The sequence below is a fragment of the Loxodonta africana genome, chromosome 20 (genome assembly GCF_030014295.1).
Source record: "Loxodonta africana isolate mLoxAfr1 chromosome 20, mLoxAfr1.hap2, whole genome shotgun sequence".
Lineage (NCBI taxonomy): Eukaryota > Metazoa > Chordata > Mammalia > Proboscidea > Elephantidae > Loxodonta > Loxodonta africana.
Genome location: NC_087361.1, coordinates 13,470,720 through 13,494,083, shown reverse-complemented (window position 1 = coordinate 13,494,083; position 23,364 = coordinate 13,470,720). Strand labels below are relative to the sequence as shown.

General features: G+C 41.1%; 1 protein-coding gene across 2 annotated transcripts in view; it reads left to right on the top strand.

Annotated features, from left to right (window-relative positions):
• The window catches only part of NIT2 (nitrilase family member 2), a 38,133-nt gene extending 14,892 nt beyond the window's left edge, over positions 1 to 23,241 (top strand). The window contains exons 8-10 of one of the 2 annotated variants that reach the window (XM_064273050.1): positions 1,850 to 1,948; positions 4,246 to 4,301; positions 4,664 to 23,241. In XM_064273050.1, coding sequence (XP_064129120.1) covers positions 1,850 to 1,948; positions 4,246 to 4,301; positions 4,664 to 4,755 — 247 coding nt within the window. In that variant the 3' untranslated portion in view covers positions 4,756 to 23,241. The remainder of the gene's footprint in view (positions 1 to 1,849; positions 1,949 to 4,245; positions 4,302 to 4,663) is intronic. The other variant, XM_064273051.1, reaches the window with a different exon arrangement.
• The last annotated feature ends 123 nt before the right edge of the window (positions 23,242 to 23,364 follow it).

Genomic DNA, 23,364 nt, shown 5'->3' with positions numbered 1-23,364 from the left:
AAGCTTTTGTTGTTCTAACCTATAAATCCAGGACATTGCACAGGTAACTTTGGCCTTATCACCACAGTGGTTTCCTAAGTCCCTGTAGACAGAGGGGTGGTGAAGAGCAGATAGCGGAGGGGGATGTAACGTGGAAGAAAAGAAGTGTGACTGTGCATGAAATGCTCCATAAACCATGATATGCTGGTAAGAAATGATGGTTTTCTTCATTTAAAATACCTGTTTAACCCACCTGGAGCAAAGGAGAAAGAAGAACACCAAAGACATAAGGTAATTATGAGCCCAAGAGACAGAAAAGACCACATAAACCAGAGACTGCAAAAGCCTGAGACCAGAAGAACTGGGTGGTGTCTGGGTACAACCAGTGACTACCCTGACAGGGAACACAACAGAGAACCCCTGAGGCAGCAGGAGAGCAGTGGCATGCAGATCCCAAATTCTTGTAAAAGGACCAGACTTATTGGTCTGACTGAGACTATAAGGACCCTGGAGGTCATGGTCCCCAGACTTTCTGTTAGCCCAAGACAGGAACCATTCCCAAAGCCAACTCTTCAGACAGGGATTGGACTGGACAATGGGATAGAAAATAATACTGGTGAAGAGTGAGCTTTTTGGATCAAGTAGACACATAAGACTATGTTGGCATCTCCTGTCTGGAGAGGAGATGAGAGGGCAGAGGGGGCCAGAAGCTGACCAAATAGACTCAAAAATGGAGAGTGGAGGGAAGGCATGTACTGTCTCATTGGGGGAGAGCAATTAGGAGTATATAGCAAGGTTTGTTGTGGTTTTTTTTTAAATAAATTTTTGTATGAGAAACTGACTTGATTTATAAACTTTCACTTAAAGCACAATAAAAATTAGTTAAAATAAATAAAAACCTGTTTAAAAAAATAGAAGTGTCATATACTAACAGAAAAGTGTACTAATTTTAAGTATACAGCTCAGTGAATTTTTAAGTATGTATTCACCTGCCATGGTGATAACATATAGAATGTTTCCATTCTCCCCAGAATGCTCCAATTTACCCCTTCCGAGCCAATGCCATCTTCTTTCTTCCCAGAGGTAGTCACCATTCTCACTTCTAGAAATGACAGCAATTTTTATTGGAGGGAGAGCAGAGGTGGCTGGCCAGCTGCAGGGTGGAAGATGGGGCAGGGGAATGGGATTCCATGAGTATTAATAAATGCGGCCTTGTCAAAAGCAAGAAAAGCTTCAGAGGTTGTGGGATGACCTGACAGGGGTTATTAACTGGGCCTAGAGGGCTCCTGGGGGTGAGGTGGGTTGGTGTACCCGGGCTGCTCCCTGCAATTCTTGTCTGATTTGAGTTGGTGGGACAGCCCCAGTGGTGTGGAGGTATCTTGTGGCCCTGCAAGGTGTATTGCCGCAACATGGCCAGCCTGTTTTCTCTTTCCACCTGACTTGCTTTAACCAGAGAACCTCTGCTCATTTGCCTGTGACAGGTTGGCTTATACCAGGGTTTCTCAACAGTGGCCTGTTGACATTTCAAGCTGGACAGTTCTTTGTCGTGGGAGCTGTCCTGCACATTGTGGGATGTTTAGCAGCATCCTGGCCTGTACCCACTAGGTACCAGTAGCAACCCCCTAGTTGTGACAATCAGAATGGTCTCCAGACATTGTCAGATCTCCCTGCTGGACAAAATTGTCCCCGACTGAGAACCACTTGCTTTTGCATAAGATGCTGTTTGAAGAGGGGGTCCGTGGCTTTGCGGTTTCCCTCCACGTCGGGGCCAGCCTGGCCTGCCCTGTTTGTTTCTAAAAGAAGGACCTGTACACTTAGAATTGAGACCCGTGTAATGTATGTTTACCTTTCTTCTGTCTGTCGGCCACAGCGCTGTTGATAACCAGGTGTATGTGGCCACCGCATCTCCTGCCCGGGACGACGGAGCCTCCTATGTTGCGTGGGGACACAGCACCGTTGTGAATCCCTGGTGAGTGGCTGCCTGAGGACAGGCTTTCTGGGTGCTTGGGAGAGACGGCAGGTGAGCAGGTGGGCTGTCCGATTCCTGACCAGCCCTGCCTCTACCCCCTACTCCCATTTCCCCACATCCCCGGCCAGTTTTCTGCCTCTCTCTGTGACAGCCTGTTAACCCTTCTGCTTAAAAATATGTGAGAATGAAATTGTCCTGTTCTCCAGCCGAGTGCTCAGTCTCTGCCCTCTCCTGAACGTCTTGAGTGGCTTCCACTGTCGGTCAGATTTGGATCATATGGCATGACAGACGGTTGGTTTTAGTCAGAGAGGCTCCCTGGCCCTGGGCTTTTTTTTGGTTAACATTTAAGCTGGGTGACTGGTTCTAGGGCAGGAATGAGTTCAGGGTGAGGACTTTGCTCCCAGCATGATGATTGGAAAAGGGAGTTCAATTCAGGGAAACCATGAAACCATGAACCTGTCCCCTGTGAAAGGTAAAGCATCTTACTACTCAGTGAGACCAGCACGTAAGTCTGCTGAGATTGGTGTACAGTTACAGACATACATTACGGTCTGCCCTTGTATACCCGACAAAGAAGAGTCCCTCAGGGTGCAGTCGGTTCACATGCTTGGCTGCTGACCAAAAGGTTGAAGGTTCAGATCCACTCAGAGGTGCCTTGGAAGAAAGGCCTGGACATCTGTGTCTGAAAAACCAGCCATTGAAAACCCTAAGGAGCACAGTTTTACTCTGACACCCATAGGGTTGCCACGAGTCGGGATCATCTTGACGGCAACTGGCATATTTTAACTTCTCATACGTCTGCGTGAACACACACAGATTGATACGTATTTTTACAGTTTCAGGATCTCACGGTGGGGTCCCTGAAGGCCCTCTTGTCTGGCTTTATGTGTGTGACGGGAAGACCTTGGAGGGTATGACTGGGGAGGAGTCTTGGTGACCCCCTGCACATCAGGCATTAGGGGTTTTGGAGGAGTGGGAGGATCAAGTTGGCTTGAAAATTTTCTTAAACTTGATCCAAGTCTCTCTGTCCAGACGTCAGTGTTAGGCTTCCAGGCCTCTGCCTCTGGGGCCGCCATGCTCATTTCCCCAACGAATTCTGTTAGTGACCACACTGGCTGCTTCTCACACGCGGTAGCTGTATCAGATTCACCTTCATTTATTCCTTTTCAGAACTCCATCTTTAGGATTTTGAGGCCCCATGGCCTATATTGATGTTGGAGTGGGTGCCTGGGGTTGATAAATTGGTCTTTGAATGCCAGGAAAGAAATAGAAAATAATCAGAAAGGAGTGTGTTAAATGGCGTTAATGATAGTGTTTGTAGCTCATATGTGCCAAATACCTGCTCGTGGCTGTCTGGTAAACTGAACCAGTTATTATGTCAGATGGTTTGTTACGTCAGATTACTTTGTTTTGTGCTTTGGAGAAATTTCGTTTTACCATATCTGTATTTGGACCCCTGCTCTGGGCCTTGTTGGTCTGTCGCTGTTTCCCCTGTGTGATCCAAGTCTGACTGACAGTGAAACCCGCTCAGTGGCTTTGCAGACCAGCCTTTCCTTGGGCTTACGAAGGAGAGTTTCCTGATGTGGGGCTCCTGCCGGGGTCCGGTTCCTCACCACTTCGACCCAGACCCCCAGGTTGAAATCTTCCCCTCAAATCTTTTTCTTTAACTGTGCTTTAGGTGAAAGTTTATAGCTCAGGTTAATTTCTCCTACACAAATTTATATACCTGATGTTTTGTGACATTAGATGCATTCCCTCAAATCTTAAACAGAAACCAGTTGACACAGGAATCCTGGGATTACAGGCACAAAGCCAGAGATCCCAGCAGATCTGAGCCCTGTCCAGGCCCAGCCTCACCATTCCCAGGGCGGGGAGCAGCCCTGGAGGCAAGAAGGAGGTCCAGACTGCCCTGTTAAAAGGATTTCCCTGAGATGCACTCCAGTGGGAACAGGATGGAGTTCCTTTCGGTCATAGGGTAGCTCTCTTCCCAGATACTTATAATCATACAGTGTGACTCCTAGCAGTTTACAGCTTGCGAAATGAACTCCTTAATTTTTTCACTAATTCTCACAGAGCTCTTCTGTCCAGTTTATGGATTAGGAAATGGAGACTCCAAACGACTTGCAACAAGGTCACCGGCTAGTTAAGTGGTAGAACAGGGATTTATACCTCTACCTTATAGTTTTAAATCTCAGATTTTTTCCCCTTTGCCCTGTGAGATGGGGAGGAAAAACAGCGAGATTGTGAATATCAACAAACACCAGTGAGTCCCTCATTCTTCCCTGATTTTTTTTTAGGGGGGAGGTCCTAGCCAAAGCCGGCACCGAAGAAACAATTGTGTATTCAGACATAGGTAAGGTGCGCCCCAGCACAATTCAGGCCTTTGGTGTCCCATTGCGCTGAGGCCAGTATCTGTGGCTACAAAGCTCCTGTCATGTAGTGGGGCTCCCTCAGGTCCCTCCTCATTCATCCTCCAGGGCACTGGAGACCCTGGTCCTCTGGCCAAGCCCTGGGGGCTGTAGCTCAGCTTGAGTTTTCTTGCTTTGAGTTGAAATGACTCCAGAGCCAGTGCTAGGCTCTCTGTGCTTACAGACAAGGCCTGTGTCCCTGAGTCACTCGGCCAGACCCTGGTCGTTAGTGCGGTGTGTAGGAGGAAGCCTCCCTAGTTAGTGCAGAGTCGCGTCTTACTAACAGTGCATTTGCCTGCTTTTGCAGATCTGAAGAAGTGGGCTGAGATACGCCAGCAAATCCCCATTTTTAGCCAGAAACGATCAGACCTCTATGCAGTGGAGGCGAAAAAGCTCTAAAGTTTAGTTTCCAACATGTCACGGCACAAGAAGATACGATTCTGCAACATAACTCCCTACTGAATTTTTTAATGGAGACCCCCCGCCACTGCTTTTTTATTTTTAGTTTTCACCCTTTCCTCGCTGGGAACTTTCTGTTGAGCTGATAGAGTATCAAACCCAAAACCCATTGCCGTCAAGTCAGCTCCGACTCATTACCACCCTACAGGACGGAGTAGAACCGCCCCGTAGGGTTTCCAAGGCTGTAATCTTTCAGGGAGCATACTGCCGCATCTTTCCCCCGCAGAATGGCCAGTGGGTTTGAACCAATGACCTTTCGGTTAGCAGCTGAGCGCTTAACCACTGTGTCACCAGGGCTCCGTTGTTAGAGTATCAACACATTAAATAGTTAAAATTATGTGGGTCACTTACGAAGAGTCAGGCTGGCACTGAAGAGCCAAAGGAGGGGGCCTGCCTCTAAAGTTTGCAGACTTAAGTTGCCTCAAAGCATTTGGTAAAAGTATCAGATCGTGGTATCCTGGTGTTCGATTCACCTAATACAGATATCTTTGTGTCATGAATCTCTCCCCTCACTTGCTGGAGTTGGAACCCATTTTCTGGAAAACTTGGTCTGATGCTACCCTTCTCCAAGTGGCACCTTCAAAGTTGCATTTCTGTCTGTGAGTTAACTATGGGAACCAAGATGGCAGGTCCTTGGTGCTGGCCAGAGGAAGTGGCAGCCCCACTCTTCCTAGCAGCCCCTGGCGATCGCAGATTGAAGAAGGAGCTGATGATTCAGTCCCAGGCCCTCCTGGTCTTGAGGGAGAGACTGTCAACGATGAGCCCGTGGGAGAATGGCAGTAGTGGCATTTGGGGATGGCAACTAAAGTATGAATCCCTGCAAAAGGTTTTCTGGATAGCGCTGAGGGTCTGACAATCTTTTTCTTTCTGCTTTTCTCCCTGGTAACATTTTCTAGCTGCATAGATAAAGGCACCTTTTCTGCCTTATTATCAATTCCATACTTCAGCAGTTCTTAGAAACTTTTTAGTTTGAGGATGCTTTTGTGCTGTTAAAAAGTAAGGACTTCAGTGAGCTTTTGTTTACGCAGGTTATAGCTAGCGGTGAACTGGTAAATGTTTCACAGCCAGGTAAGGACTTCAGTGAGCTTTTGTTTACGCAGGTTATAGCTAGCGGTGAACTGGTAAATGTTTCACAGCCAGGTAAGGACTTCAGTGAGCTTTTGTTTACGCAGGTTATAGCTAGCGGTGAACTGGTAAATGTTTCACAGCCAGGTAAGGACTTCAGTGAGCTTTTGTTTACGCAGGTTATAGCTAGCGGTGAACTGGTAAATGTTTCACAGCCAGGTAAGGACTTCAGTGAGCTTTTGTTTACGCAGGTTATAGCTAGCGGTGAACTGGTAAATGTTTCACAGCCAGGTAAGGACTTCAGTGAGCTTTTGTTTACGCAGGTTATAGCTAGCGGTGAACTGGTAAATGTTTCACAGCCAGGTAGGGACTTCAGTGAGCTTTTGTTTATGCAGGTTATAGCTAGCGGTGGACTGGTAAATGTTTTACAGCCAGCTATCCAAGAAAATATCCTGATTTATAGTAACATTTGCCAATTTCCATGGTTTAATTAATGCGCAGTATGGCCAAGTTCAAGTTATCAACATGCATCTCCAAACACGGAGATAGGAACAGATGCACACAGGCAGCCCTTTTGTGCTGGTGCAGTCCTGCTCTGCTAGAACACCACTGGTTATCTTTATAGATATTTGCCATATTGGAAAATAAAACAGAATTTTAAAAGAAAAGAATGTATGAGCATGCATCCTATTAGCTTTAAGACTGACGATAACACTGTATGTCATTAATCTCTGGAGAACAGCACTGTGTGCTCTAAGAGAATGAGTAAAAAAAGGCAAATGAATTTTTCCTTTCTTTTAGTTAAATGTACAGTTTGGTAAAGCTTGACATACGTATATACCCATGAATCCAGTACAGTCAAGATAATGAACATATCCACTACCCCCGAAAGGTGGTTGTGTTTTTTTGTAATCCCTGGAGCCACTCCTTCATCCCAGGCAACCACTGATCTGTTTTGTCACTATAGATTAGTCCGCATTTTCTAGAATTATATGTACATGGAATCGTACAGTATGTATACTTTTTTGTCGTCTTTTAGCATAATAACTTGGAAATTCATCCATGTTGTGTGCATTGGAGCCCTGGTGGCATAATGGTTAAGCATTCGGCTGCTAACCAAAAGGTTGGCAGTTTGAATCCAGGCACACTTTGGAAACCCTATGGGGCAGTTCTACTCTATGCTATAGGATCACTATGAGTCGGAATCTACGTGACAGCAGTGGGTTTGTTTTGGGGTTTTTTTTTGGGTGTGCATTGGTAATTCATGCCTTTTTTATTACTAAGTAGTATTCCATCATATGAACATACCACGGTCTGTTTAGCAGTTCACATTTGAGTTGTTTCCACTTTTTGGCTTTTTGGCTATTACAAATAAAGCTACTAGAAACAATTGTGTACAAGTCTTTCATTTCTCTTGAGTAAATATCTAGGCGAAATGATGGGGTCATATGGTATGTGCAGGTTTAACTGCCAAACTGTTTCCCGAGGCTGTTGTGCTATTTTCCATGGCTACCAGCTGTCTACCAGAGTCCAAGTTGCTCAGCAACATTTGGTATAGTCTTTTTAATGTTAGCCATTTTAATGGGAATGTAATGTTATTTCATTGTGGCTTTAATTTGTATTTCCCTAATGACTAATGATGTTGAACATCTTTTCATGTGCATCTTTGGTAAAGTGCCTGTTCATACCTTTTGCCCACATTTTTATTGGGGTATTTATCCTCTTATGAGTAGTAAGAGTTCTTTATATATTTTAGTTATATAAATCTCTGTCAGGTATATGTTTTGCAAATATTCTAGCCTGAGAAATATTGCCATTTCATTTTCTTAAAGGTATTGTTGGAAGAGCAAAAGTTTTAATTTTGGTGAAGACATATTTATTTTTTTTCTTCTGAATTTTGCACTTTTATGTTACATTCAAGTATAGGTAGTCCCAACTTAAGATGTATTTATGTTACGGCAAACTGTACTTAGGATCATCTGTTTTTTATTTTTTGGTACATGTTATCATTCGTAATATGTACTACATACAGTGTTACAGTATGTAATTTGCTGATGTTATTCTCAGATGTTCACTCACAGATGTTCAAAAATTGAATTTTTAAAGATACTGATAAAAAAGTAGTAATAATGCAAACTAAAAAGCAAAGGTGTTGACTTACTTCAGAACTGACTTATGACAGAGTCATTGGAACAGAACGCCATCATAAACCTGGAACTACCTGTAATCATTTCTAAACCGAAGGTTTACAAAACTTCAAACCTATGTTTAAACATACAATAAATAAGACTTTATTCTGTATTTTCTTTTAGAAGTTTTATAGTTTTAGCTCTTACGTTTAGGCCTGTGATCCATTTTGAGTTGTTAATTTTTTGTATATGCCGTAAGAGTCAAGATTCCCCCCCCCCCCGCCGCCCTTTTTTCTGGCATTTGGCCATCCAATTGTTCCAGCACCAGTTGTTGGAAAGATGATCCTGTCCCCATTGACCCTAAGTGGCACAAACAGTTTGTGCTCAACTACCAACCTAAAGGTTGGCAGCTCGAACCCACCAGGGATGTCTTGGAAGAAAGGACTGGCTGTCTGCTTCAGAGAAACTTGCAGCCAAGAAAACCCTATGGAGAGGTCCTACTCCGTAACTTGTAGGGGTTCCATGAGTCAGAATTGACAGCAACGAGCTTAGTTTTTTGTTTTGGTATCCCCATTGAATTGCCCTGATGCTTTTATAAGAAATGAGTTGGCCATGTAAATAGTCCGCGACTTACAGAGGCGTTCTGTTCCAGCAGCTCTTGTCAGTTCTGACGTAAGTTGAATAGCTAATTTTCGTTATTATTCTCTTTTATTATCAGTATCTTTACAGATCTGAGCTTTGTCTTTAAGGGTTGGAAACGTGACAAATAAACTTAGATATATTTTAGTACATACATAAAAAATACACAACCATAAAAATTTACTCCAACGATGAAGGGTTGGACAAGATTGGCATTTTGTCAGTTGTGGTAATAATTCCACTTGTGGAAAGTTCTGGATCATCTGGGTTATCCCTGGGAATGGGGATGGCGTTTCTAGGCAGAAAATTACTGAGAATTGCCTTTTCTTTTTTTCTTCATGTATTTCACAGTAACATGTCACTGCTTCTTGAATCGACCTATTGCCTTTAGCAAAACAATCAGGGTTTGGATCCATGTTTTCAAGCAACTGAAGCCACTGACTTAGTTTAGAAAAAAATTCAGCCAGTCCTTTCACCATAAAAAATTTTGACAACTTCTTCCTGTTCCTTATTATTTCTTCTTCAGCATTTCTTTCCTCTGCTCTACAGCAGTTTTAAACAGTAAATCATAAAATCGAACGTTTGCGAGTGAAGTCTGAGAGTGATAACATCAACAAATTATGCAGGACAACACTGTGTGGCACATATCACTAATGACAAGGTGTACAAAGAAAACAAAAACAAAAGATGGACGATTGTAAGCAGTTCGTCATAACTTGAATACGTTGTGAGGGTCTACCTGTATATATGTGGGTCTGCTTCTGTACCCTCTTTTCATTGATCTGTTTGTCTGCCTTTACATCAGTAACTTACTATGTTTATTACTGTAGCTTTATAATAAGTCTTGAAATCAGGTAGTGTTAGTCCTCCAACCTTTTTTCCAAAATTGTTTGACTATTCTAAGTCCTTTGTATTTCCATGTGAATTTCAGAATCAGCTGTAAAATAAATTTCTACCCAAAAAAGTCTGTTGAAATTTTCATTGGGATTGCGTTGAATCTATAGAGCAGTTTGGCAGAAAACGGACATCTTAACGATATCAAACCTTCTGATTCATGAGCATGAGCTCTCTCTTAAGTTATTTAGGCCTTTAATTTCTCTGAGCAATGTTTGGTAGTTTTAGTATAAAGGTATTGCTAATCTTATTTTTCAGTTTTATCCTAAGGAATACAGTTTTTTTTTTTTGATGCTATGATATTGTTTCTAAATGTCAATTTCCGATTGTTCTTTTTTTTTAGTATATAGAATACAATTTATTTTTGTATAATGTTCTTGCATCCTGAAACCTTGCCAAACTCAGTCTAACAATTTCTTTTTTGTCTATTTTACATGGTTTTTCTGATATGATTATGTATGAAAATAAAGACAATTTATAAAATAAAGTTTCTTCCTTTCCAGCCTGGTTCCCTTTTATTTTTTTCTGGCCAGTCCCATTGGATAGAACCTCCAGTATAATGCTTGAATAGAGGTAGTGTTGGACATATTTGCCTTGGTCCTGATTTTCGAGAAAGCAGTCTTCCACCATTTAGTATGGTCTTAGGTAGGCTTTTCATAAATGCCCTTATCAGGTTTAGTAAATTACCTTCTATTCCTAGTGTTATGAGAGTTTTTATCAGGAGCAAATGCTGGATTTTGTCAAATGGCTTTTCTGTAATTATTAAGATGATCATGTATTTTTTCTTCTTTAGTTTGATTGATTTTACATTGATTGATCTTTGAGTGGTAAAGCAAGCTTGCACTCCTGGGATAAACCTCACTTGACCAGAATGTAGCAAGGCCCTCTTATATATGCTATTGGACTTGATTTGCTGACATTTTAAGGATATTGGTGTGTAGTATTCATTTCTTGTAATGCCTATCCGGTTTAGGCATCCAGGTCTGCTGGCCTCATAAAATGGCTTGAGAAGTATTCCCTCTTCAGTGGCCCGAAAGAATTGTGTGGGAGCTTGGCAGGTTGTCTCTTTTTTAATCTTGTCCTTTCTGGCTAGAGATCAGTTTTATTAATCTTTTTATTGCCTTTGGTTCCATAGATTTTCTGTATTGTTTTGCAGATTTTTATTTAATTGATTTCTGCTTTTATTTTTTTTTTTTCTGCTTATTTTGGGGCTTCATTTGCTCTTCTTTTTCTAGTTCATAAAGTGAACACTGAGGTCATTGATTGGAGACCTTTCTTTTAAAATACAGGTGTTTAGTGCTATACGTTTCCCTCTAGCTACTTGGTTTAGTTGCAGCCCCAGCTTTGATACCTTGTTTTCATTTTTGTTCAGTTTAAAATGCATCTTTTTTTTCTTTGTTCTAAGAGTTTTTAAAATAAATCTGTTAGTTTCTGAATAAATATTTGAGGATTTCCCATATTTTTCTGTTATTGATTTTCTTATTTGATTCCATTTTAGTCAGATAATTTACCTTCTATTATCTGAATACTTTTACATTTATTGAGACTTAAGGTTCAGAATGTAGTCTATCTTAGTAAATGTTCTGTGTGCAGTTTTTGCTAATGTGTAGTCTGTTATTAACTGGAATGTTCTATAAATAGCAATTAAGTCATGCTGGTTGATGGTGTTCTTAAGGCTTCTGTATCTGTATTGATTTTCTGTTTATTTTTCTATTATTAACAGAGGAGTATTGAAACCTGACTCTGGATTTGTCTATTTCTCATTGTAGTTCTATCAGGATTTGCTTCGTGTATTTTGAAGCTCAGTTATTAGGCGCATAAGCACTTAGGATTGTTATGTCATCTTGATGAATTGATACCTTTTTCCTTATGAAATAGCCCTCTTTATCTCTGCTATGATAATAATCCTAATCCAGCTTTCTTTTGATTAGTATTCTCATGGTATATCAGTTTCCATCCTTTTAATTTTCACATATTTGTATCTTTCTATTTAGTTTCTTCTAGGGTACATACATTTGGGTCATGCATTTTGATCCAATCTGACACTGTCTGTTTTTTAAATTAGAGTGTTTAGACTGTTCACATTTAATGTGATTGAAATGGTTGGGTTTCAGTCTGCTGTCTATTTTCACATCAGTTCCTTGTTCCCCTTTTCCTCCTCTTCTCCCTTCTTTTGGATTGAATATTGTCTTATGATTTCACTTTATCTGTTTGTTGGGTTGTAAACTGTAATTTTTTGTTGTGTTATTTTAATCATTGCTTTAGGGTTTATAGTATCAACCTTAACATATCACAGTATACCTTCAAGTAATGTACCACTTCACAAATAACAATCTTATATCCCTGCCTTCGTGCTATTACTTTCATACATTTTAACATATGTAAAAACCTTTTTTATAAACTCCATGATACAGTGGTGGCTCAGTGGTGGAATTCTTGCTTTCTGGTGGGAGTTCCGGGTTTGATACCTGGCCATTGCACCTCAAGCACAGCCACCACCCATCTGTAATTGGAGGATTCCATGTTGCTATGATGTTAGACAGGTTTCAGTGGCGCTTCCAGACTAAGACGAGGAAGAAAGGCCTGGCAATCTACGTCCCAAAAATCAATCACTGAAAACTCTATTGATCACAATGGTTTGATCGCATGGTGCATAGGGTTGCCATGAGTTGGGGGGCAATGCAAAGGCAGCCAACAACAACAAGATTTAAATTATTTTTGTTTTAAACAGCCAGTAATCTTTAAAAAAAAAAAAAGTCTTTTATATTTACTAGTATATTTTCCATTTCCAGTGCTCTTCATTTTGTGTAGATCCATTTTCTTTGTGTTTGAAGAATTTCCTTTAGCGTTTCTATGCTCTGAAATATGTTTAGTAGTAGTGGTGTTAACTCTTCTCTGAAAGTTTGATAGAATTCTCCAGTGAAGCCGTCAGGGCCAGGGATTTTTCTTTATTGGGAGTTTTAATTTTTTCAATCTCTTTTTTTGTTATACATTTATTTAGCTGTTCTTTCTCTGTGTTAGTTTAGGTAGGTAATATGTTTCTAGAAATTTGTCCATTTCCTCCTCTAGGTTTTCAAATGTGTTAGAGTACAATTTTTCATAGTATTCTGTTATGACTCTTTTAATTTCAGTTGGGTCTGTTGTGATACCACCCATGTCATTTCTTATTCGGGTTATTTGCTTCGTCTCCTGTTTCTCTTTTGTCACTTTGGCCAGTGGTTTATTGATTTTGTTGATCTTTTCAAAGAACCAGCTTTTGGTCTTGTTAAGTCTTTCAATTGTTTTGTTCTCCATTTCATTTAATTCTGCCCTAATTTTTATTATTTGCTTTCTTCTGGTGCCTGAGGGTTTCTTTTGTTGCTTTCTATTTGTTCAAGTTGTAGTGATAATTCTTTGATTTGGGCCCTTTCTTCTTTTTGAATGTGTGCGTTTATTGATATAAATTGACCTCTGGGCACTACTTTAGCTGTGTCCCAAAGGTTCTGATTGGAAGTGTTTTCATTCTCATTGTATTCTATGAATTTCTTTATCCCATCCATAATTTGTTCTGTAACCCAGTTGTTTTTGAGCAAACTGTTCATGCTTTTCTTTTCCCTGATTTTTCTGTTATTGACTTCTAGTTTTATGGCTTTATGGTCTGAGAAGATGCTTGGTAATATTTCAGTGTTTTGGATTCTGTTAAGGCTTGCTTTATGGCCTAGTATGTGGTCTATTCTAGAGCCTGTTCCATGTGCCTTGGAAGAGAAAGTATACTTGGATGCTGTCAGGTGGAGTGTTCTGTATATGTCTATGAGGTCGAGTTGGTTGACTGTGGAATTTAGCTCTTCCATGTCTTTATGTCTTTATTGAACTTTCTGGATGTTCTGTTTTTCACCGAAAGTGGTGTGTTGAAGTCTCCTACTGTTACTGTGGAGCTGTCTATCTCACTTTTCAATGCTGTTAGAGTTTGTTTTACGTATCTTGAAGCACTGTCATTGGGTGCATAAATATTTAATATGGTAATATCCTCCTGGTATATTGTCCCTTTAATCATTTATATAGTGTCTTTCTTTATCCTTTGTGGTGGATTTAAGTTTCAAGTCTGTTTTGTCAGAAATTAGTGTAGCCATTCCTGCTGTTTTTTGATTGTTGTTTGCTTGATATATTTTTTTTCCATCCTGTGAGTTTGTCTGTGTCTTTAAGGCATGTCTCTTGTAGGCAGCATGTAGATGGACCATGTTTTTTTAATCCATTCTGCAACTCTGTCTCTTTATTGATGCATTTAGTCCATTTAAATTAAGTGTGATTATAGATAGGCATGTTCAGTGCTGTCATTTTGATGTCTTTTTTTGTGTGTTTTTGATGGTTTCATTTTTTCCACTTCTTTGTGCTGAGTAGTTTTTCTTTGTAAATTGTGTGTTTCTGCTTCTTCATTGTTGATTTTGTTGTTGCTGAATCTTTATATTTTTCTTGTATTTTATTTTGATGTGCAGGATTGTTAGTCTTCTTTATGGTTACCTTAATATTTACCCCTGTATTTCTAAATTTAAACCTAACTTGTATCTCTGTATATCGCCTGGATTTCCTCTCCATATGGACGATCAATGACTACTTTATTTCGTCCCTCTTTATTGATTTAATGCCATCATCTTTTATATAATGACATCGCTAATTGCCTGTTTTGAGAGTTTTTATATCCTGATTTATTTTTGTGATTTCTGTATCTAGGTTGATATGTGGTTGCTCTGTCCTGAGTTCTAGTGTTGGGTTGATATCTGATACTACTGATTTTCTAACCAGGAAGTTCCCTTTAGTATTTCTTGTAGTTTTGTTTTGGTTTTTGCAAATTCCCTAAGCTTCTGTTTATCTGGAAATGTCCTAATTTCGCCTTCATATTTGAGAGACAGTTTTGCTGGATATGTGATTCTTGGCTAGCAATTTTTCTCCTTCAGTGCTTTATGTCTGTCATTCCATTGTCTTCTTGCCTGCATGGTTTCTGCTAAGTAGTCCAAGCTTATTCTTATTGATTCTTCTTTTTAGGTAACTTTTTGCTTATCCCTGGCCACTCCTAAAATTTTCTCTTTATCTTTGGTTTTGGCACGTTTGATTATAATATGTCTTGGTGACTTTCTTTTGGGATCTACCTTGTATGGGGTTCAATAAGCATCTTGGATAGATATCCTTTCATTTTTCATGATGTCAGGGAGATTTTCTGCCAACAAATCTTCAACAATTCTCTCTGTATTTTCTGTTATCCCTCCCTGTTCTGGTACTCCAATCAATCATAGGTTATTCTTCTTGATAGAGTCCCACATGATTCATTTTTTTTTTAATTCTTTTATCTGATTTTTCTTCAAATATATTGTTGCCAAGTATTTTATCTTCCATCTCACTAATTCTGACTTCCAGATCCTCAGTTCTGTTCCTCTGACTTTCTAGTGTGTTGTCTAATTCTGAAATTTTATTGTTAATCTTCTGAATTTTTGATTGCTGTCTCTCTTTGGATTCTTGCAACCTATTAAATTTTTCATTATGTTCTTGAATGATCGTCTTAATTTCCTCAACTGCTTTATCTGTGTGCTCCTTGGCTTGTTCTGCGTTTTGCCTGATCTCCTTCCTGATGTCTTGAAGAGTTCTGTATATTAATCTTTTGTATTCTGTATCTTGCAATTCCAGGAATACTTCTTCATCCAGAAGAGTCCTTGATTCATTGTTTTTAGAGTTTGTTGAAGCAATCATGGTCTGCTTTATGTGATTTGATATGGACTGTTGTCTCTGAGCCACCTATAAGTTATTGTATTAATTTATTTTATGTTTGCTCACTATGTTCTAGCTTCTTGCTTTGTTCTGATATATCCAAACAGGCTACTAGAGCGAGCTAACGATTGTTGGAGCTGTTGAAGCACTGATGTCCTCTTACCAGATGGCTAGGGAAGTTACCAGGTATATGAGCCTAGGCGTCCATTCACTATTCTTGTATAGATTCAGCTCAGGCATCCCAGTAGTCAGTAACCTAGTGTGTGGCATAGGCTCTCACCTACAGTCCTAGAGGAGCAGTGGTGATTGGTGTATGCACAGGTTTCTTGTAGCAGCAGGGGGTCACACTCTGAGGAAGGTAGGAGGCTGATGACCTTCCCCCGAATGTCTGAGGAAGGCATGTCCCTGTTCTCTAGAGCGCTCTGGTGGGTGGGCTCTGCAGCCGTACCATAGGCATCCAATGCTTTTAACTATAAGGACTGGTAGGCACTACTTAGAGCCCTGTTGCAGGTGGCTAGGTGGTATGGGTGGAGCCTCCAGTCCTCAGGCCCCAGCTGTGGGTAGGTGAGGGCCCTGTTTAATAGGCAGAGCAGTATCAAATGTCAGAAACCTGCCTCTCCACCACACAGGTGAAACAGTTACAGTCAGACTTCAAACAGATTTGCCCTTGCAATATAACTGCCAGATCCTATCTGCTGTAACGGGGCTACCTGGATCTATGTAGGGGTGAAGACAAAGTCTGTGGACAGCTTGTGCCTGGACTGGAGCTGCTTCTGCTCTGAGTTTCCAGATTAGGGGAGTCAGCAGAGTATTTTTCCCCGTTTGTTAATTTGTTCCTTCTCCAAGGCCAGGGGAATGGCTCAGGGAACGCAGTGGGACCTACCTGAGGCCCAGGGAAATCAACTGTGGGCAGAGGGAGGAGGGATCAGATAGGAGAGAGTTCTTTCAAAAGGATGAGCTATTACAGCCACATGGTAAATTAGACAAAATCACTTATCTTGTGCCGAGAGCGTTGTTTTATCTCAGATTCCGGAGGTGTGTGTTGCCTCTGCGGTTGCACCAGGGGGTGGGGCTGTGGCAACTCACTTGCCTTCTTTCGCTGAAGTAGGCGCATCCTAAATGCCACCGCCAGCCCCACAGCAGTCACACCAGGGAGTCGGGTTGCGCCACTTCGCTTTCCTTCTTTTGCTGAAGCAGTGGCATCCTGGAACACTACTGCCAGCCTCCCCGCAGGGGGATAGGGGTTGAGGTGCTGCTGCTGACTCAGCAGCTCCTTGCTGCTTCTGCACCGTCTCTCCCTCCCCGTCACTCAGTCCAATTTCTTAACTTTGCCTTTGATGCTCAGGGTTCACAGCTTGTCATATATAATTCTCTTGTTTTGGGGGGGTTTTTGTTGCACGAGGGACCACCGTCTTGGCCCCGCCCTCCTTACAGGGTTTTAAATAGCTAGATACTAATTAGATTATGACATCAAGTGGGTTTAGGGGGAAGGGCTTGTTGTTACCAAAAGTTTGGTCTGTGCATAGTACACCACCTGAAAAAATATTCAGACAAGAGTTTGTTTTTCAAGAGGAATGTTCTGCTCTATTGACACTAGTTTTAAGATTTTCTTTTACACTACTTTTTAAGCATTGCTGGGTAGGTTTTGGTAGTGAATGGGTACACTGAAGCCAGGCGATGGAAACAGATGTGTTCTGTGATGTCTACACTCACCAAACATATTGTCGGTGCAGCAGGGTTAATAAGGGCTTCTGCCTTATGTCTTGTAAGGGAGTTGCTATGTGTTGTAATTTTATATTTCTTATCAAATTAACATCTTCATTCATCTCTAGTTCTTCTTGAGTGAAGGTTGGAGGATAAGTAAAAATTGTCCAAATAGAATGCATTTCAGAATAAACGATCTTATTAAAATCAGGAATTAACAAGTTATGCCCTAAATCTGCAGTCAAATAACTAAAACACATACAAGGACACCACTTCTTATTCAATGATTACTTTGTAGTTGGTTTGCCAAGTGAACAAGAGTCTGCAAGAATACAGCATGGTGGGCAAAAAAACAAACCCATTGCCGTTGAGTCGACTGCAACTCCTAGTGACCCTATAGGACACAGCAGAACTGCCCCAACAAGTTTCCAAGGAGCAGCTGGTGGATTCAAACTGCTGACTTTTTGGTTAGCAGCAAAGCTCTTAACCACTGCACCACCAGAGTTCCATGGTGGGCAAAGTGCAGTAATATTCTAAGTGGTGTGGTCCTAGCCATTCTTGAAATATTTCAGTTCACCAAATGCATGTCTTTTTAACTTTGTGTTGATAGATTGATTCTCAAAGTTTCTCCCTAAAAAAAAAGGCACGTCATCTTGTAAACTACTTTAACTGCTTTCTCTCTTTTTATAAGCAAATTATTTAAAGAAGTCATTCTGCTCACTAGTTAATGCTTGTCTTTGGGTTACTTTTCAGGCCCTTGCAGCCAGATTCTACCCTCACCACTCCAGTGACCTTGCTCTGGCAGATTACTAATTATGTATTTGCAAATATCTCCCTTTGACCTTTCTCAGTCATTAACACCCTGACCACTTTTTCATTGCCATCTTTATTGTTGTTGCCCAGAGTTTTATTTAGTTCCTTTTTATTTTACATTTTGAGTTTTCTAACCTAAATAACTTCTACACATTCTGGAATAATTTTCTTACCCATCTAAGATCTCAGGACATGGTGTGGCTTTAGAGCTGGATGGGCCCTTCATGTACCTAAGATCACACACCCAGTGGAAATCAGTGTGTAGTTAGAACTATGGTCACCTGATGCTCAGGCCAGTAATACTTTTCCCTGAACTACGGTGTTGTCCAAAAATAGTTGCTATAATCCTCTAAACTGGTGAAAGATTAAGCTCGAGGTGAATTTTTAAAAGGCAAGACCAGGTAGAGCATGGGGAGTCAATTCTCCAATGGTCTCTTGCATTTCTGCATGTCTCTGAGGAAATGATCTCTGTATAGTGAACAGCTTTCGAAGACAGAGCTAGTGTCTCCCACTGGGGCAAAAGACAGCTTTATCGTCCAGTATAATAAAAATGTCTCCCTCTGATGCAAATGTCAGGTAGGTTTGCTTGCTGCCTGTCATGGATTGAATTATGTTGAATTATGTCCCCCCAAAAATGTGCGTATCAACTTCATTAGGCCATGATTCCCAGTATTCTGTCGTTGTCCTCCATTTTGTGATTGTAATTTATGCTGAGGATGAGGGTGGGATTGTAACACCACCCATACTCAGGTCACCTCCCTGATCCAATGTAAAGGGAGTTCCCCTGGGGTGTGGCCTGCACCACCCTTTATCTCGTAAGAGATAAAATGGAAGCAAGCGGAAAGTTGGGGACCTCATACCACCAAGAAGGCAGCACCAGGAGCAGAGTGCATCCTTTGGACACAGGGTCTCTGCGCCTGAGAAGCTCCTCAGCCAGGGGAAGATTGAAGACAAGGACCTTCCTCCAGAGCTGACAGAGAGAAAGCCTTCCCCGGAGCTGACACCCTGAATTTGGACTTGTAACCTACTAGGCTGAGAGAAAATAAATTTCTCTTTGTTAAAGCCACCCATTTGTGGCATTTCTGTTACAGCAGCACTAGATAACTAAGACACTGCTCATTAAGATTTGTTTCCTAAGCTCCATGTCACCCCTGTGAGACCTGCGGGGCAAGGGGAACTAAGGTGAACATGACTTCATGTGGCATGCTGTGCTCTAATTACGTCCACTGTCTCTGACCCAAGAGTCTCATGTCTTTACCAGCATGTTAAGTTGCAAGAAAGGTAAAATCTCAGACCTTTCACAGTTCTTGACACAGATCAGATATTCTGAGATATGAAATTGGGTAAAAGCAGCAATTCACAGATACTTAGGCCATGGGTCATCTCTGCTGAGAATCCCACCAGGCTCCACTCTAGTCCCCCTTGCTTTAAACTCCACCCTGCAAAATGATGACCAGAAGTCAGTTTTAGTCATGGTCTTCCTATCTTTGCTCTATAAGTTCTATCTAGCTGCTAAACCCTCCCATAGCCTCTAGTATACCTGCAGTTAGGTATCTTCAAATGCTAACAAATAAACTGGAGACAGTGGGCCATGTGTCCCAGAGCTTGGAAAGGCAGCAGTCATGTCAGCCCTTAGTCTATCCCCACCATCAACTCCCCTCCCTTCTTTAGTTGGGGCCAGGTATCACAGCTGCCACTATTCCAGTGATCAGCAGGGTGTTGAGTCCCCTTAGCATGAAGACTATCTAGAAGAGTCTAAGAGTACAAGTCATAAACCCCAATATGGGTTTTACTATCTTAAGTCAGGCTGTAGTTACTTTCATGCTGCCTAATTTTAAGTGTTTGAAAACATTTGAAAATAACCTGTTCTTTTGATGCCTCTTCTAGGGTACTGGCAGAAGGGATCTCAACTTGATCTCAAAGCTGAAGGGTAGCCTTTCAGTCTGGTGATTACACCATGATCACATGTATTTTATATCAAATACTGCAGAGCTATTGGTTAAATCTCCATTCACTATCTAAACTACCTTTCACCAAAATTTCAGTGAACATTTGAGACACTCAAAACAATTCCTTTAAACCGTAAGCCTGCTTGTACACAATAGCGAGTGGAGTATATATTACTTTGCTATGGCTGGTGTAACAAATTACAAGCTCAGTGGCTGTCTTGATTATCTAGTGCAGCTGTAAGAGAAATACCATTAAGTGCATGGCTTTAACAGAGAGAAATTTATTTTCTCACAGTCAAGTTGGCTGGAAGTACAAATTCAGGGTGTCAGCTCCAGGGGAAGACTTTCTCTTCTGTCGGCTCTGGTGGAAGGTCCTAGTCAGCAGTCTTTCCCCAGACTAGAACCTCTTCATGCAGGGACCCCAGGTCCAAAGGACAGGCTCTGCTCCCAGCACTGCTTTCTTGGTGGTATGAGGTCCATCTACTCTCTGTTGGCTTCCCTTTCATCTCTTGTAAGATAAAAGGTGGTGCAGGCCACACCCCAGGGAAGGTGCCTTTGTATTGGATCAGGAATGTGACCTGAGTGAGGGTGTTAAAATCCCACCCTAATCTCCTTTAACATAAAATTACAATCATCAAATGGAGAACCACCACATAATACTGGGAATTATGGCCTAACCGAGTCGACACATATTTTGGGAGACACAATTTAATCCTTGACAGTGGCTTAAAATAACAAATGTATTCTATCACAGTTGTGAAGCCAGAAGCCCAAAATCCACTTAACCAGGCCAAATTCAGGGTATCAGCAGGGACACGCTCCCTTCTTGAGGCTCAAGCACAGAATACATCCCTTGCCTCTTCCAGCTTCTGGAGACTCCCAGCATTTCTTAGCTTGCAGCTACATTACTCCAATTTCTGCCTTCAGTCACACTGTCTCTTCTGAAATGCTCCTCTGCCTCCCTTTTAAGGAAGGACGCTTGTGATTGTATTTAGGGCCTACCCAGATAATCCAGGATGATCTCCCCATCTCAAGATATAATCACACCTGTACAGTCTGTTTATGCCATGTAAGGTTAACACTCAGATTCCAGAGATCAGATGGGGATATATTTATTTTTATTGTGCTTTAAGAGAAAGTTTACAGTTCAAGTTAATTTTCCATACAAAAATTTACACACACAATTGTCGTTACCCTAGTTGCTCTCCCTATGTGACAGAACACTCCTCCTTTCCACTCTAGATTTCCCGTGTCCATTCAGCCAGCTCCTGTCCCTTTTTGCCTTCTCATCTCACTTCCGGACAGGAGCTGCCCAGTCTCATATATCTACCTGAGCTAAGCATCATTCTGTTCACGAGTATCATTTTATGTCTTATAGTCCAGTCTTTGCCTGAAGAGTTGGCTTCGGGAATGGTTTCGATTTTGGGCTAACAGACCGGCAGCCATGTCTCCCAGGGTTCCTCCAGTCTCAGACCATTAAGTCTGGTCTTTTTACTAGAATTTGAGTTCTGCACCCTACTTTTCTCCTGCTCCATCAGGGACTCTCTGTTTTCCCTGTCAGGGCAGTCATTGGTGGTAGTCGGGTACTATCTAGTTCTGGTCTCAGGCTGATTGGAGTCTCTGGTTTATGTCGCCCTTTCTGTCGCCTGGGCTGATATTTTCCTTTTGTCTTTTGTGTTCTTCTCCTTTGCTTCAGGTGGTTTGGGACCAATTGATGTATGTTAGATGGCTGTTACTAGCTTGTAAGACCCCAGACACCACTCACCAAAATGGAGAACATTTTCTTAACGAATTTTGTTATGCCAATTGACCACCAATTGACCTAGATGTCCCCTGAAACCATGGTCCCCAGACCAGGATGGGAGTATCTTGGCGGGGGGGGGGGGGGCATTATTTGTCCTATCACAGTGTTAAGGCCTGGCAAAAATAATTCAAGTTATCACTTTGTTCCCAAATCAATTTAACAGAGGACTGATGATAGGACTTAAATATATTATTACCCCTCCACCACCACCCTTAACCTATTTCCTTATGAATACAAAGGCCGTACAATGCAGTTTACCCAGCACTGCCTTGGGTAATTACGGTATTACTTTTATATGCAAAAGCTTTTTTTTTTTAATTTTATATTCAAAAGTTAAAGTATATGGATCTCCTGTTTATAAAAACCCTTAAAAAATACAATACTTGGTTGAGTTCCACAGGGACAAAGTGCCTTTTAAGCAACAATTTGAGTCCCCAGAGGCCAGAAAGTTCCCTCTGAATTGTGTTTTAAAACCAAAACTTCTTACCATTGTTTTGGGACCTAACCCTATCATACCACAGTTACTCAAGGGTAAAAACCAAGACCAGTTGTCCAGTTGATTCCAACTCATGTGTTTCAGCAGAACTGTGCTCTGTAGGATTTTTAATGGCTGATCTTTAGAAGTAGATCACCAACCCTTTCTTCTGAGGCATCTCTGGGCAGACTTGAACCTCCTGTCTTTCAGCTAGCAGCCAAGCACGTTAACTGTGTGCACCACCCAGGGACTCCTACTCAAGAGCAGTAGTTCCAGGCAAACCCGACCATTCACACCAGCACATTCTCTTTGCTTCATATATACCTGTTGCTGTGGAGTCGATACATAAAATATTTTCAATGTTAGTTTGAGCCAAGAGAATAATTGTAAATTTATCCAATTCTACCTTTACCCAACACTACCTACCTCCATTAAAAAAAAAAAAATAGAAAACCTTGAATGTAATATTTATTTGATGAATTTACATATGATGTCATTTACAAAAGAAAAGATACAGACAGATGCGGCTTTCAGTGCAGTTTCAAAATTTTTCAGAATAAGCAGTAAAGTCCATGAGGATTTGGAATGATAGCATTGAATGGCACATGCTTCAGTTTCCTTTGGGTGTTTTTTTTCTACCCAACTCCAAGAAGTCAGAAGGGAGAAGAGTAGAAGAAAATGTCAGTGTTAATGTAAATACAGCCATGCAAATAAAAACTTTTTTTTTTAAGTCAGAGGTCATTTGGAGATGTAGAACATTTCTGTATTCAGGGCTTACCACAGTCGGTATGTAATTTACGAACTAAAATGCAAAGCTCTCCAACTTTCCATTACTCAGATCATCTTAAATTATGTTAACGTCCCCCACCAACTAGTCAGAGGCTCCCTTCCCAAAGACTCTGACTTTGGAAGGGAGTCATTTCTAATAGTTTCTAAAAAGATAGTCTATTTGTAGATAAAATCTTTTTGGTTTCGATAGGATAAAGCACTCTTTTAAAGAGAAGTAAAATGCTCCTTTACACCCAGCACTGTAACCTATAATTAGATTTCATTTCCAGAAAAATGTAACTGAAAGTTTGCTTTTTTAAAAAATTATACTCACACTCAAATACTCCCACCCTAATCTGGAATATCCTAAAACACCGCCCCCCCTCCCAGAACACAATTGCACCCGTCAAAAAAAAACCAGCATACAAGCAAAAGGATGGCCTATAAAAGTGACAACTGGAAATAAATCAGAAAGTGATTTCTAAGTAAGGGGGTGGGGTAAAGATAAAATGAAAGCAAAAAACAAACAAACAAAAAAACCCAAAAAACCTGCTGCCTGTATCCCTAGTGAAG